The 16,538-nt window shown below is 37.5% G+C and overlaps 1 protein-coding gene across 1 annotated transcript in view; it reads right to left on the bottom strand.

The window, feature by feature from the left end:
• Nucleotides 1-16,538, bottom strand: part of LOC150089465 (uncharacterized) — a 1,372,165-nt gene that overhangs the window by 537,021 nt on the left and 818,606 nt on the right. The window contains exon 36 of the mRNA XM_090389992.1: nucleotides 13,510-13,599. Coding sequence (XP_090246118.1) covers nucleotides 13,510-13,599 — 90 coding nt within the window. The remainder of the gene's footprint in view (nucleotides 1-13,509; nucleotides 13,600-16,538) is intronic.

The following is a 16,538-nucleotide window of genomic DNA, read 5'->3' as shown; positions in this document are numbered from 1 at the left end:
CTTGTTATGTGTGTTATCTTGCATTAATCATGTCATTGGGAATTTTGCTGATTAATTGGCTGTTTTAGTTGTAAGTTTTTCAAGGTTTTGTAAACTTATTGATTTGCAATCTTTTGATTGCTTATTAGTATGATTCCTTCCTTGTTGTTTTTGGAGTTTTAAATTTGATTTAGGTTATTATCTGCCCCAATGGTTGATATTATGACTGGGTTTATTGTGATTACTGGGTGAAATTGATTGTATGTATATACGCATAGCTGTTGATAATTAGTTTTTAATTACATGTTCCTTGTAGTCTTCTTACTTTTCTCTTTTACATTCTGCTGCTTATATTTCTAAAGGATATCTCTATTCCCCTTCTCTTCGGTTCCTTTTTCTTCATCCTCTCTCTCTCTCTCTCTCTCTCCCCCTTTCCCTTCTTCCTTTCTAAATTATTTTCAGATTCTCCTTGTGACAACCTCAGTACGTGTCTCTTGATAATAGAACCCGGCTGCCTCCTCATGGCTTGGGATGGGAGATGGAGGGTAGGGGAGCCTTTTGTTCTCCTGCCCCCATGACTGCTAAATGCCAGGTGCCAGCTTACAACATACAACAAAACACACATTAATATACACATAAAGATATAAACATTTTATTAGATTTTTTTTTTTTTTTTTTTTAAATGCTGGCCTTGGCACTTTGCCACTAGATGACTTGGCGGTGTATAGGGTTTGTTTGTTATTTGGTTTTTACGAGCATTGGCAACTAAGGCCATATTGCTCTGGGAATATGCGGAGGTCATTCCCTGACCTTTCCGCATCCTCCATATTTGGTGGTGACGGGCTCGAACTCTGGTCTAATCAAGAAGCGTGTGCTACGCACTGCTCCTCCTTCCCACCTGGCTACAGAGGCGCCCCGGTGTATAGGGGAAACCCTGGTTACGGCCTTTACATACAAGAATACTTTGTACAATTATCCCCAGGTCCTTTTCGTTCTCCATTACCCTGAGTATAGTACCACAGAGTTGGTACATTACTCTGGGGTTACTGCTACCCATATGCAGTACTTTACATTTGTCAATGTTAAACTTAAGTTGCCACCTCTCAGCACTTCTGCTCAACTTTTCCAGATCCTGTTGCAGTAGTGTATTGTTATTATTGTCATTAACAACCCTGTCAACCTATATATATTATCTGCAAACTTGGACATTATGCTCGATATACCTTCATCAATATCATTGATAAATACAGAAAACAATGAGGGGGCCCAGCACCGAACCCTGAGGGAGTCCGCTAATAACATTAGTCCACAAAGAGCAGTGTCCACTGATTACCACTCTCTGTCTTCTCCCACGCAACCATCCCTTTCTCCATAGCAGCAACTTGCACTTGATGCCATACTGCTCCAATTTGTACAGTAGTCTTCCATGTGCAACAGCATCAAAAGCTTTCTTAAAATCAAAAGTATATGATTAAAAATTATTTTTTTCATCCAGTTCCTTTGTGACCACATCATAGTATCCAATCAAATTTGTCAGACAAGACCCCTCCACTTAACAAACCCATGCTATGTCTGCACTATAACTGCAGTCTTGTCTAGAAGATCCCGCGGTGCTTCTTTAACCAGTGACTCCATTATTTTCCATAGAACAGAAGTTAAACTAACAGGTCTGTAATTACTCATGTCACCATTTGATCTCCATTTGTGAATTGGAGACACATTTGCACCGCTAGTCATTGGAGACCTCCCCTGAGTCCAAGGAAGTTTTCATAATTATGGCTAAGAGTTTTCTTACTTCCTTTGCGCTGCCTCCTTTAATATAACTGAATAGATCCCATCCACCCCAAGTGCCTTTCATATGTTCAACTTTAATAATTTCTCCTTCACTTTGCTCTAACTTATTACAAAATCATTTATAAATGATGATTAGGTGTTTAGCCAGTAATGCAAAACCAACCGCATTATCCTCATACAAAATCATTTAGCTCCCTGCTAGAATTTTTGATCAGCTTCTGGCCTCCTTTCCCTACAGACCTCCTCATGTTTGAATGCATATGAAAAATACTCATTCAGTTTGTCAGCTACCTCAGCAGGATCATTACTAATCGAACAATTGATATCAAGTGGACCAATCTGATTCATCCCCTTCCTTCTAGAGTTTACATAAGTACAGACATCTTTGCTCTTCCTCTTTGTATCCTTTGATAAAGACGTCTTATAATCTGCCTTTGTTTGCCTAATCTCCTTTGTGACTTGATTACAGATTACTTTATATTTACCATAGTGTTCTGTGTTACCTGATAATTTATGTGCATCCCATGCATTTTTCTTCTCTTCCACGAGTCTCATTCCACAGGCCTAAATATTGAACAATATTTCTTAGTTGGTATGAAAAGTCTAGTATCTTCCAGGATTACTTCCTTGAATATTTCCCATTTAGACTTTGTTGTTGGTAACATCATCAGTTGGTCCCATTGAATTTAATAACTCTTAGACGACTGTAGGCACCTTTAGAAAAGCAAAAATCCTACCCTTTACCTGTGATGGTAATTACATCTTTAAGTTTTATCATTCTTTTACATCTTTATGGCATTATCAAACTAATAATTCGATAATATCACTTCTGGGAAATGGATTAAAGTAATACAGTTGCTTTCTTCTAGGAAATAGATGAAGTAGAACAGTAATCATTTGTATCAAATGAAAAATGGGAATGTCAAATGTCATGTGTATGGGAAAACTAAAAGTTTTAAAAAATGGCACGTATTACCTGACTGGTTCTTTGATGTAATTACTGAATGAAAAACATAAAATATTGCTAAAAAAAAAAAACCCTGAGTAAAACTAGCTTGGTATTTAGGAAATTAGAGAAAGTTTCAGTCAATAATCTTCAACCAAAAAAAAATATATAAAATCTCGCAAGTCACCTGACAGATCGAATACAACCACAGCCAGGTTGTACCCGGGTTAAAGAGACAGTAGCATCAATATTCATCCTGCGTTTAATACTGTGATCCTTGGACAGGATGAATAGTTTTGCACACTATGCGCCTGGCCCATTTCTGGTCTCGCACATATAGAGAATAATTCCCTTGGTTGTTGGGTAACATCTGAAAAATTCCACTTGATAAAGGAGTTGGTTGCCTTTGAAAGCTCAGTGTTGTTTTATTAATTTTAACTCCATAATATTTATGCATACAATTTTTTTTATCACTTTTAACTTTACAGTTTCATCATTTTATATTAAATATACAGTTTATCCTGTATCTAGTTTTATTTGATTTTATTAAAGATTTTGTCATATATATGGGTTGATGTATTTACTGCAGTCATTATGAGTGGTTACTTTTCCAACCCCAGAAGTCTTTTTGAAGAATTAGTCAGTGTAGTCAGTACTAGGGGGTAGATGACTCTCATCAACCGGTGAAATACCACCACTTTGCTTATTGGAGGCTTGAAGTGGTGGAACCCATGTTTAGTCTCTAGAGCTAAGTTCCGGTCAACCCTTCCCTATCTCTTCCATCATGCAGTATGATTGATGACTTTTGAGGTTATGATGAACGTCGTGGCGAGATCCAATATTCCTTACATTTCGAGAGTACAGCTCTAAAACGGTGTTCGCAGGCCGGCCGATAGTTAGTTCACCGGACTGAACCTATTGGTAACTCTCTAGGAAGCTTCCGGATCAGCTAGTGTATAATCTTGCTACCTCTACTCTGCCAGATAGTGACTGGAGGGAGTCCGAGTAGTGTGTATGCGGGGAGCATTGTCGAGGCCACGTTATGTCAAGGATCTGGGAATATTCTTACCACATGTACGCCATATCCAAAAATTTCATTACTTCATACAGCATGTCCCACCTACTTTTTCTTACTATTGAATACACCATGAATTGTCAAACTAATAGAGCAAGCTTATCTGCAAAAAGATCTAAACCTCCCAAGGACTTCCTAATTCATTTCACAAATATACGTGGTCTCAATTCTAATCTCAACGATGTCCATTTCCACTTGCAGTCTGCCAAACCCCATGTACTTTTTCTGACAGAATCTCAGTTATCGGTTGATTCATCTACTGCTCATCTCAGATGCCCAAATTATTCGCTGTATGATTCCTTTCGCCTCAAAGGTGGTACTTGTGCATATGTCCGTTCTGATATTCCCTGTCAGAGACTTGGAAATTTGGAATCTCCTCTCTTTGATCTTCTCTGGCTTAAAATCTCTCTACCTCATTGTGTCAAATTCATCTGTTGTCTCTACCATTCTCCCAACTCCACTAATCACTTGGAGCTCTTTGACTTCCTCTCTTTTCAACTTGACTTTCTCCAGTCCAACTTTCCTAACAGTGAAGTAATTTTCCTTGGTGATTTTAATGTTCACAACTCCAGCTGGCTTCCATTTTCTAGTCACACCGACCCATGAGATCGAGATGCTGAGGCTTTTGCAATTACTAATGACCTAGCACAGATTGTTCATTTACCTACAAGCATACCGGACAATCCTAATCATACAGCCAATATGCTTGATCTTTTTCTCACAAACAACCCTTCTAAGTACACGGTCGAAGTGAGAGGTCCTTTAGGCACTTCAGATCACAACTTGGTGATTGTCTCTTCTCCAATGGAACCTTTATCTCATGGCTATTCCCAACCTCGTGTTGTTTGGCATTACAAGAATGCAAAATGGGATGACCTGCGAGACTTCTTTTCTTCTTTTCCTTGGTCGGATTACTGTTTAAAAACTTCTGATGTCAATGTTTGCTCAGATCGTGTCAGTGAAATTATTCTTGCAGGAATGGAATCCTTTATCGCACACTCCACTTTAAAATCTCGTCCTTTATCTAAACCTTGGTTTTCCAATAAATGTGCTAAGGCTGTCCAAGAGAAGAATGTTGCATATCCTAATTGGCTTGTTTCTAATTCTTCAGTTTCATTTTCTGCCTACACCAAAGCTCGCAACAGTTGTAAAGCAGTTATTAATCAGTCCAAACTAGAGTTTGAACAGGCTAAGAGTAGAAAACTTGCTTCTTGCCCTAATGGTAGCCGAGCATTCTGGTCTCTTGCCAAAGCTATTGGCCGCAACTTTTGCCCATCTTTGATCCCACCTCTGTCCAAACCAGATGGTTCTGTTGCCACTTCAGCCAAAGATAAAGCTGACCTGCTAGCATCCCATTTTTCTTCCTGCTCATGTATTAATGATCTTGGTAAAACACCTCCCACCATTCCCAACACACTCCATTCAATGCCTCCTGTGGTCTTCCATCAAAAGGATATCAGAAGGATTTTGATGAATCTTGATGCTAAGAAAGCTCCAGGTCCTGATGGTATTTCTCCACTTGTTCTCAAAACCTGTGCTCCTGAACTTACTCCTATTCTTTGCCGCCTTTTTTCACTTTCTTATTCCAAAGGTGGTTTTCCTTCTGCTTGGAAATTTGCTCATATCCAGCCAGTTCCTAAAAAGGGTGACAAATCCCTCCCATCCAATTATCGTCCCATTGCAATTACTTCTACTCTTTCTAAAGTAATGGAGAAATCAATTAACCGCCAACTCTTAAACTACCTAGAAACCTTCCGTCTGATCAACGATCACCAGTATGGATTTCGTCAGTGTCGATCCACTGGAGATATTCTGGCTTATGTTCCCATTTATGGACTAATTCAATGGAAAGGTTCGGTGAAACACAAGTAGTTGCTCTTGACATCTCAAAGGCTTTTGATCATGTTTGGCATAAAGGTCTTCTAAATAAGCTTCCATCTTATGGTTTGCCAACTGTTTTTAGTAATTGGTTAACCAGTTTTCACTCTGATCGCTCACTGAGGGTGATGGTAGATGGCTCTCTGTCTTCTAACTTCTCCACTAATGCTGGTGTCCCCCAAGGATCAGTTCTTTCCCCCACTCTTTTCCTCTTGTATATCAATGACCTTCTTCCATTGACTGGAAATCCTATCCATAGTTTTGCCGATGATAGCACATTGCATTCAACTTTCCATTTTGAGAAACCTTGTCCTACTCAATCAGCTTCAACTTCTCGAAATCTGCTACCAATTCCTTAAATGCCGATCTTCAGGTAATTGTCCAGTGGGGCAAAGACAACTTAGTTGATTTCAACAATTCTAAAACTCAGTCTTGTCTTATATCTCGCAAAAAGGATTCTTCTGCTCCTATGCTTATCTTTAGTGACACTCCGATTTCTAGGCAAAATGATATATCTCTTTTGGGGATTACCCTGACTTCTAACCTCTCTTAGCACAAGCACATTACAAATATTGCTTCCTCTGCATCTAAAAAACTTGATTTTCTCTTTCGCTCTCGGCGTTACTTTTCTTCCAAACAGCTGCTCACTCTGTATAAATCGCAAATCCGCCCTGCCATGGAATATTGTTCCCACATCTGGGGTGGTGCCCCCAAAACCTCTCTCAGGCTTCTTGATTCCATTCAGAAGAGGGCAGTTAGGTTAATTAATGATTCATCTCTAAAAGAGTTTCTCCACTCGCTTTCTCATAGACGCACTGTTTCTGCTGCATGCCTCTTCTACAGATACTTCCATGGGCACTGTTCTTCTGAATTGGCTTCTATAATTCCTGCTCTCTCTTTCAAAACAGTCCGAACACGTGCTGCCACTAGCCAATATCCATTTACTGTACAACTTCAAACCCACAGAACCAACTTTTCATCTTCCTCATTTATTCATTCAACTGCCGTTTTCTGAAACAACCTTCCTTCATACGTATTTCCTGAAAATTACAATCTACGGAAGTTCAAGTCCAATGTCAACAAATATCTTCTTTCATCTTCTTAACCTCAAACCGAAGCACGGTACTAAGTACTATAGATTCCAATACCACTCGTGTTTGGGGTTCACATAAAAAAAAAAAAAAAGTGTATAGCTCTTGTTGTTATTTGGTTTTTAGGAGCATTAGCAACTAAGACCATATTGCTCCGGGGATATGCGGTGGTCATTCCCTGACCTTTCCACATCCTCCGTATTTGGTGGCTCACGGGCTCTAACCCCGGTCTAATCAAGAAGCATGTGCTACGCACTGCTGCTCCTGCCCATCTGGCTACGGAGGCGCCCAGTGTATAGCCATACTGTGTTAAGGTGCATCTGAGAATTTCAAAGATTAAGTGTTTGTGAAGCTAAGCAGAGACAGCATCTAAGATTTGTTGATTGCTGCAAAGGATTTTAACTTACTCCACATGAATTTCATGCTAAGTAACCTTTGAAGATGACTATTTGTTGTGTCCTGTGAAGTTGTACCAGAACAAGGTGATGAACACTTGAATTGGAAAATTATATTGTAGTTTTAGACATGTCAGAAGATTCAAGGGCATGTTGTATTACAGTTTAAGTAGACATTTGGCCCCTACACAGTACTTACTAACTACAAAAATACTAGCCAAATCAGACAATATCTCAGATGTTTATAGTCAGAGGCAGGTTAATAAGTTTGCAAGATTAATGGAGGAGGCTGCTGGAGAACAAAATAGTGTAAGTGAGAATTCTGCATGCAATTTAAGTGATAAGTGACTTGTGATATATTAAGGATTCCTTATGTGCTGTGATGTAACAACTAGATCATAAGTATAGCATAGCTTAATTTTCAGCACTCGCTTCATAGCAATCCGCTTGGTTTGATGAAACTTATAACAGGTATGTAGTAGTTATTAAAATTTTTTAATTCCGATTAGTAGCTATTCGTAACTAAGTGTAATTATGAATTTAAAAAAAAAAATTAAAAATTATGAGCTTTAAAACGTGTTAAAATTTGCCTAAGAAAGGAAAGTGCACATTCCATTCTATAGTTGTCTTATTAAATTCATGTATTAAAAATTAAAATGAGATAAAAGCTAATAGCCGAGCATGAGCAAATTTCGAAACCGTCCTCAGTAAGCTTAACTGGAAAGAGAAGAACACGCGAAGTATGTTATATACTGTTTAAGTTCCCGAAATGCATTTCAATGTATGTGGAAACTTTATACATGCTAAATTCCAAATAGGGGGAAGTTGACTGGAACTTTCATGTTTAATATGTTGAACGATGTGTGGCGCTAAACCACTCAATGACAAGAACTTCATTTTGAAGAATTTTATAGTATATAACTAGAATTCAGTTTAACTACTGTAATAGCTGAATCGATGCGTGGGTTATGATTACAAGATTGAACATGTTGTGTTAATTCTGTACCCGATAAATTAGATTTGAAGCTATTAAAGTGGTAGTAGGCACGTGTGTTAGAAATTTTTGAAGTCCCAAATTTAGCTGTTTTACTACCAATGTAACATGCTTGACAATCTGATTGACATCTAATCAAATATATAATGTTATTATATATCCCATGTCGTATACTCATATGTTGTCGTGTATGAATTAAATTTAGAACCTAATTTATTATAAGATGTAAATATTAACTTGATATCTTAACTCATCATTTTTAATTTTTTTTTTTTTTTTTTAATTCATAATTACACTAAGTTACAAATAGCTACTAATCAGAATTTAAAAGTTTTATAACTACTATGTACCTGTTATAAGTTTCATCAAACCAAGCGTATCTATGAGGTGAGTGCTGAAAATTAAGCTATATTATACTTATGATCTAGTGATAAGTGATTAACTAAAGAACATGAGCATGTGCCAAATTTAGGCACAAAGATTGCATTGACTTCTTGAAACTCTTTAATAGAAGAAATAGCAATGAGTGTTGAAATGGCAGCAAAAAGACTATTAGAAGCACTAGAACTTCAGTGATATTAAGCCAGGCTTGTGCAGTTCCTTATAATTTTACTACACCCAGATGATGGTGGTTAAGGAGTTGAGATGGATGATGGCATTGTTGTTCCACCTTCAAGACAAAGGGAGGTTAACTGTGATCCTTAATAAAGTGGACTACTGTCATAAACCCTCAGTACTGTTAAATGATAAGACAACTTATAAGGTGACCCACAGAAATCCTGTAGCAGGATTAGAACATCATATAAATAAAATCATGCCGGCTGAACATAAGGAAGATTTCTAAGGTCACATATTGGATGTCACATGCCACGGTTTGCCAACTGCCTAGCTTTTATGGCTTACTAAAAATTCATAAGACAGGAATTCTACACTGATTGGGCAGGATACCTAACTAGTAACAGGTAGGCCCACCTTTTACTCGAATAAGTGCAGTTTCACAATGAGGCATTGAGTCCACTAGTTCACGAAAGCATTCAAGAAGTATTCCCATCTATGCTTGCTGCACCACTGTCCATAATTCCGTTGCATTCCTGGGTGGAGGATCCAAAGCTCAAACAGACCTTTCCATAGCATTCCAAAGATACTCCACAGGGTTGATGTTGGGTGAACGGGGAGGCCATTCTATGGTGGTAAAATCTGTGGAATGCTCTTGGAACCATGTTCTAGTCACCACTGCTCTGTGGGGGGTGCATTGTCCTGTTGGAAGAGTCCATTGTCCTGTGAGTGCACAATGACTATGAAGGGATGCAGATAGTCAGCAAGGATGGACATGTAACCTGGACCATTCAGAGATGCATCTAGATGTACCAGTTGTTTGTTTGTTTTGTTTGGTTTTTAGGAGCATTAGCAACTAAGGCCATATTGCTCCGTGGATATGCGGCGGTCATTCTCTGACCTTTCCGCATCCTCCGTATTTGGTGGTCACGGGCTCGAACCCCGGTCCAATCAAGAAGTGTGTGCTACGCACTGCTGCTGCTCCTGCCCACCTGGCTACGGAGGCGCCTAGATGTACCAGAGGTCCCAATGTGTGCCAGTTGAACAAGCCCCAGATCATTACCAACTGTCCACCTGCCTGAACGGTTCCTTGTTGACATGACATGTGCACAGCTACGTGCAGTTTCCACAAGATATGCACCCACCCATCCGCTCGAAATAACTGGAAACAGGACTCATCAGATCAGACCAGAAGATCCATCTCCAATCATCCAATGGCCAGTGCCTGACAATGTTCTTTCGCCCAGTTGAGGCGTAGAGTCCTGTGTTGTAGTGTTAGAAATGGGATTCTGGTGGGTCGGCGGCTCCCATAACCTATTGTGGCTAATGATTGCCTGATGGTCTTGGTGGATACATTTCTGGCACCTCCCTTGTTGAAGTCGGCAGTGATTTGTGCCACTGTCATTCTCCGGTTGGCTGAAACAATTTGAGACAGACGTCAACGGCCACATTCATCCACCGCCTTTCTCCACCCACAGCACTGCCCACGATGAGATGTTATTCTCGAAATGGCGTATTCCCGATACACTCTTGATACTGTTGAATGGGGATAGTGCAATTTCTGTCCCACCTCCGCAATAGAGTGATCCGTGTGTCGAGCACCCACTATCATCCCTCTTTTGAAGTTGGTTAACTTACAACATTTATTCATACTGACATTGAATTACCCTCTACGTGAATGCAGTGATGCAGTCTACATATATACCTGCCAAGTGGTGGGTTCATCCACTAGCTAGAGGGGTGACAGTGTCACGTTGCCCATGAACCACATATCCCACGAATTCTGTCTTTTCAGTGTACTTAGGTCCACTGTGTCATTTGTGAGTAGCATAACATATGCACTCTCCAGATTCCTGGCCAGGTTAATATCCCTATTGTAGTGGGGGGGGATCCAGCTTTACTGTTAAGGACAGTAAAGACTTTGTTGATTTTGTACACTCTCAGGTAGATGAATATTGTGAAGTAATTGTATCCTTTAATGTGGTGTCATTTTTTATGTGCATCCCCACTGAGCATAGTATGAGGTGTATATAGCATTGGAAAGGGATGCCACATAGATGGACAGGATTTATTTGAGTATACTTGTATATTTTCAACACTGCTATTCTCTTTGGAGGACATTTGTAGCAATGTTGAATAATTATGTTCCATACTGGATAGGGCTTGGTCCCATTGCGAGACATCTGATAAACAGACTGGCAGAAGTTAGACATGTCACAGTAGATTTCCAAAAGTGTGGCTATCTCCAGAGCATTTTGGTTAAGTATATTTGGGAGGGGACAACAAAAGCCAAAAGAAGAGTTCACACCCATTACTAAACATATATGCCTTACTATCCAGGCTTACCAGAAAGAATGGATCTTGAGAACATTATGTACCTGTCATATATGCTGCATGCAGGCTGCTGGAGTAGAGGCTGCAAGCACTTATGTCAAGGAAAAAGGATCCTGTACCTACTGAAGGTGCAACTGGAACTATATACAAGACTAAGTGTCAAGGTTGTGTTATAAAGGTTACAAAGCAGAGGTCAAGTATTATAAAGGGGAGTCAGTGCATAGGATTAAAGACCATATCAGGAGCATATAAAAGCAAGAGTCCACTGATTATGGGAAATGAACCATGGCTGAGCACTTTTGGGGAATATCAAATATGCAATAATCAGTGATCATTTGCATAAGTATTGGCATTGGAAATGGCTTGAGAGCATACAAATTGTTCTTCTGAATGTAACAACATTAACAGAGATACAAGTGTCCATATTCATCTTGTTTGAGACTGTGATCCTTGGATGCGATGAACAGTTTCAACTACCACAGGCTATTTTCGACCTCCATGCACAAGTGAAGGATAATTCCCATCTTCCTTCAGTAACACATACTGAGCTACAGTCCTGCTGGTGTTATTTAAGGATGTGCTGTGACTGTAAAATTCCACTGTTGATAAAGGAAACTCTCACCTCTGAAAGCTTTGGTATTGTTTTATCACTTTTAACTCCATAATATTTATACATATACTTTTTTAATTTTTTTTTATTTTATTTTATGTTTTTAATGCTTTTAACTGTGAAGTTAAATGCATTAAAAGTTTTATAATTTTATCAGCATATTTTTTTATTAAATATACTGTTTATACAGTATCTAGTTTTAATTTTATTAAAGGTTCTGTCATATATATATGGATATTTACTGTAATTATTATGACTGATTCCTAAATGGTCAATCAGAGGCACCCAGTAACCTCACCCTACCCTCTAAAGATTAATCTGTAATTATATACACAGATTTTAATCCCCAGATGAAAAAAAAATACTTATATATTTTTTAAATTTCAGAATTTCTATTGTGATGCCAAATATATACATTTTCATAATACATCTATATATCCCCCTTACATAGATATTTCTATGAATATAAGAAAATTTAAACACAGGATGAAAAACAGAAATATGAGGAGAAATGCAGAACAGATGCACTATGAATGTAAATTAGAGCAACAGAATCCAAATTTAAAATTTAAAAAAATTATATTTTTTTCTTTTCACCCAGGGATTAAAATAAATGTATATGATAAAAAGAGAACTGAACCAATCAGAGGTCAATCATTCTCATACGACATCGTATCCCTCTTTGTACTTTCCTGGATGTCGAAATAATTAAAAAAAGTGGTACACATGAGCAAGAAACTGACAGAGGTTCTGGAACATGATGATGTTAACAGAGGTAATAATCACAATTAGTAGTGTAATAATTTTTAGTTCTCTTTCCATGGAATAATCTGTGTACTTCACTCCTATTTAAGCTGTATAGTCACCTACTATATGCTATATAGCTTTTTTTCTAACTACCCTTTTTCATCTGTTTGTTCTCCTCCAAATACCAAACTCCACAAAACATTTAAATTTCGCCTGCAATAATCTCAAACAACAGATATTGATCAACATACCATCCTAGCTGAAATCAGGACCTTCAAGGGGACTCACATCTGGTGAGTATGGGCTTGGCACACCCAGTGTCCTGAGCTGGATATCATCATTCTTCTCTTTCTTGGTGAATCTTTTCTACTTTCTCTCTCTCTCTCTCTCTCTCTCTCTCTCTCTCTCAGGGTAACTTGAGATTTTCTTTTCTTTTTTTTTTTTTTTTGGCTGGTGCAGAAGAAGCCTCACAGGCTTCCTTGCACCATATAGCTAATAATAATAATAATAAATTACTTATTTTATATTTCAAATACCATTTCTTTTAGCTCTCAACGCTGAAGACCCTGATTATCAAAACACTCTTCTCCAAATAAGTTATCCCACTTCACAGACCTCCATTAAGACACAGGAGAAATGATGACTTATTTGTGCCATGCTAACTCACAAAATTATTTCAGACTTACAATTACATCAGCTTACCTTAACCTATCCTTTACTTTCGCTTTATGTTTTCTTGTTTAATTTTATTATTTCTTGCTTTATTATTATTAAATTTTCATAATTTTTATTATAAATTTTCTATATTATTTTTTATTATATTTTTGCTTTGTTATTTTTTGTTCTATTATTTTTGCTTGTTATTTCTTGTTCTATTATTTTTGGTTTATTACCTTTTGCTTTAGTTTTATGTTATAATTACTATTTCTTTTAGATTATTTTTATTACTTTTTTATTCCAGACATAAACCTATTATGTCTGGAACTTTAAGTAACTCACATGCATAAGAGTTTAATTAAATAATGCATTTTCTATTTATAAAGGTAGAATGATACTTCAAAAATGTTTGTCAAGAAATGACTTCCTTATTCATTATCTGATGAATACTTACAGGATGTCCAGGAAGTCCTCTTTCACCAGGAAAGCCTGGTAGACCAGGAGAACCAGGTAAACCTCTCTCCCCTGGAAGTCCTGAAGGACCCTACATATATTAACAGAAAGAAAAACAAAAACACATTTAAACTAAATAATTGAATATACTTGCACTATAAGCAAAATAATTTGTGCCAATAGTATAGTCAGGTTTCAAGTCTTTTCCAAGGTCATGTTCAAAGCAAAATAGTACTCCACAAACTTACATGACAAAGCAACACATTATCTAATGAAGAATACATTTTTTTTTTATAATAGTGTATGAAACTCCTAAAAATTCTATATTAGTTAAACATTTAAAATTTATGGTTTCTGTGAGATGTATAATTTTATTCAAAAAATTAAATGAAGGGGGGGGAATATCACTTACAGTCTGTGCTCGATAACAGGAGGAACTGTTTTAAGGTGTTGGATGCATTTAAACAGAAGGGGTGGAAGAATATTTGCTGATGACATTGAAGAAGTGTTAAGTGCATTGGAAAAATGCTAGCTTGAGGGGGGTAAACAGAGTAAGAGTTTTAAATTATGCCACAAGCAGAGGTAAAATTCATTCTGGCACTGCTTTTATTGGGACATACAGTATCCCATAAAGCAAGGAGTGAGGGATTATTGGGCCTGATGGAGGGGGTCCACATGGGAAAAGCACATATACAGGCTGTGTTAAGTACACTAAGAGGAAAAAAGACCCACATACACATTCTTTTTTACACTAATGCTATGAGTATAGTAAATAAATCTGAAGTACTGAAATCATCAAATGCAGACAATGTATATAGGAAACATGGTGCCATTCAGACAAAGGAGATGCAGAATTTGAATATGGTAAGTGTGCAGAGAAAGGAGAAGATAGGAGGAGGAGGAGGAGGAGGAGAGTTATACTCTTGGTTAAGAAGCACACAGAATCTAAGGTGGTGCACCCAGTTGATGTGAGGTGTCCAGTGTAATTTTGAATCACTCTGTTTCACACAAAGCACTGGGAAAACAAAAATGAGAGTAGGAGTATGCTATAGACAAAATGGCTGTGACAACTATAATGAACAAATATGAAGACAAATGAAATGGGTCAGTACACCAGAATATGTTATAATGGGATTTTAACCTTCCAGATATTGAACAGAACTTGTGGGCTGGTCACTTACACTGTAGTAAGGCCTTTTTGAATGTGCTGGATGACTGTTGTCTGCATCAGCACATCAGAGAGGCAACAAGAGAAAGCAAAATGCTTGATATGATTATCAGCAGTGTCATTTCATGCAGTAAGAATTCACGGACAATTAACTACTATGTGGCAGCAATCATAATATACTGAAATGGAATTTATTTAAAAGTATAACTGTTGTCAAGGGTAAAGGTATGGGATTTTGCTTTCGGAAAGGTGACTAACAATGGCCTTAGTTTTCTTTTTAATGTGACAAATTGATAGTCTAAATGTGAAGTGTTGTTGGAAGTAATCATGGAAACTACTAAGCTTTTTATACCAACTAAGAGAGGGCTTAGACCTAAAAAGATATCATATGAACAGAGGAGACTAGTGGCAGAAAAATGTATGGGATGTTTATAAATTATCAGGGGACACAGAAGCCTACAGCAAGTAAAAACTAGTCTGCAATAAGTCATTTAGGGAGCAAGGCATGCTGAGGCATATTATGAGAAACCTTTGGCTAGTAATACAGAGAAAAGTAGCAAAGAAGTCTTTATTTATGTTAACACTAGAAAGAAAGGGATGAACCACATTGGTGCAATGAATATAAATGGCATGATCTTGTTCAGATTGTTGACAAACTTAATAAATATTTTGCATTTACATCTACATGTGAAAAAGTATTTAGGGCTGGGAATAACAGGTGTATACCAAGTTATAACCAGAAGCTAAATGATTTTCTCATAGCTGAGAATAAAGTGGAGAGATACTGTTGAAGCTAAACGGGATTGATAAACTCTATCTAATTATAATGAAAGGTGCAGCAAAGAGGTAAGTAAACTTTTGGTCAAAATTATGAAAGCATACTTGGATTCAGCAGAGGTGCTGGATTGGGGATGCACAAATGTTTCTCCTAATCATAAGTGGGATCAAAGGGCAAAGTGAATAATTCCAGACCCATAAATTTGACTTCTGTTTAAGGGAAAATAATGGAGTCAGTGGTTAAAAAAGTACTGCAGGATCATTTTGACAGAAATGCAGTTATCCTGAAATTACAGCATGGATTTAAAGGTAGGATCTTGTCTGAGCAGTCTAATTAGCTACTGTGATACAGTAACAAAAGAACTGGATGCAAAAAAAAAAAAAAAAAAAAAAAATTAAACTCGCACTTAGCATAAATTTGACTTCTGTTTAAGGGAAAATAATGGAGTCAGTGGTTAAAAAAGTACTGCAGGATCATTTTGACAGAAATGCAGTTATCCTGAAATTACAGCATGGATTTAAAGGTAGGATCTTGTCTGAGCAGTCTAATTAGCTACTGTGATACAGTAACAAAAGAACTGGATGCAAAAAAAAAAAAAAAAAAAAAAAATTAAACTCGCACTTAGATTTTAGCAAAGCTTTTGACACTACTCCACGTGAAAGACTGCTGTACAAATTGGGGACATGTGCCACTAGGGACAAGTTACTGCTACTATGGATAAAGGAATAGTTGAGTGGCAGGAGCCAGGGATGGTTATAAACGAGCACTGCTCTCCTTGGACTGTTATTAGAGGAGGCCCTCAGGGTTCAGTGCTGGACCCCTTACTGTTTCAAATATTAGTTAAAATACTGATGAAAGTATATCAAGCTCATTTTTTAAGTTTATTTGTAGATGATATCAGAGGGTTTAATGACAGGAATCAAAACACACTACTCAACAAGACCAGGAAAAATTAGACTGATGGGCTGAAGAGTGGCAATTAAAATTTAATATTGATAAATGCAAAGTACCGCCATATGGACAAGACTAATTCCAGAGAAACAAACCAACTGGTTGGTACCATATTGAAGCAGTGAAGAATGAA

Source organism: Mastigoproctus giganteus, chromosome 2, assembly GCF_048544385.1.
Source record: "Mastigoproctus giganteus isolate SK-2022 chromosome 2, ASM4854438v1, whole genome shotgun sequence".
In the NCBI taxonomy this organism is placed as follows: domain Eukaryota; kingdom Metazoa; phylum Arthropoda; class Arachnida; order Uropygi; family Thelyphonidae; genus Mastigoproctus; species Mastigoproctus giganteus.
This window is presented reverse-complemented; position numbering and strand designations above follow the sequence as displayed.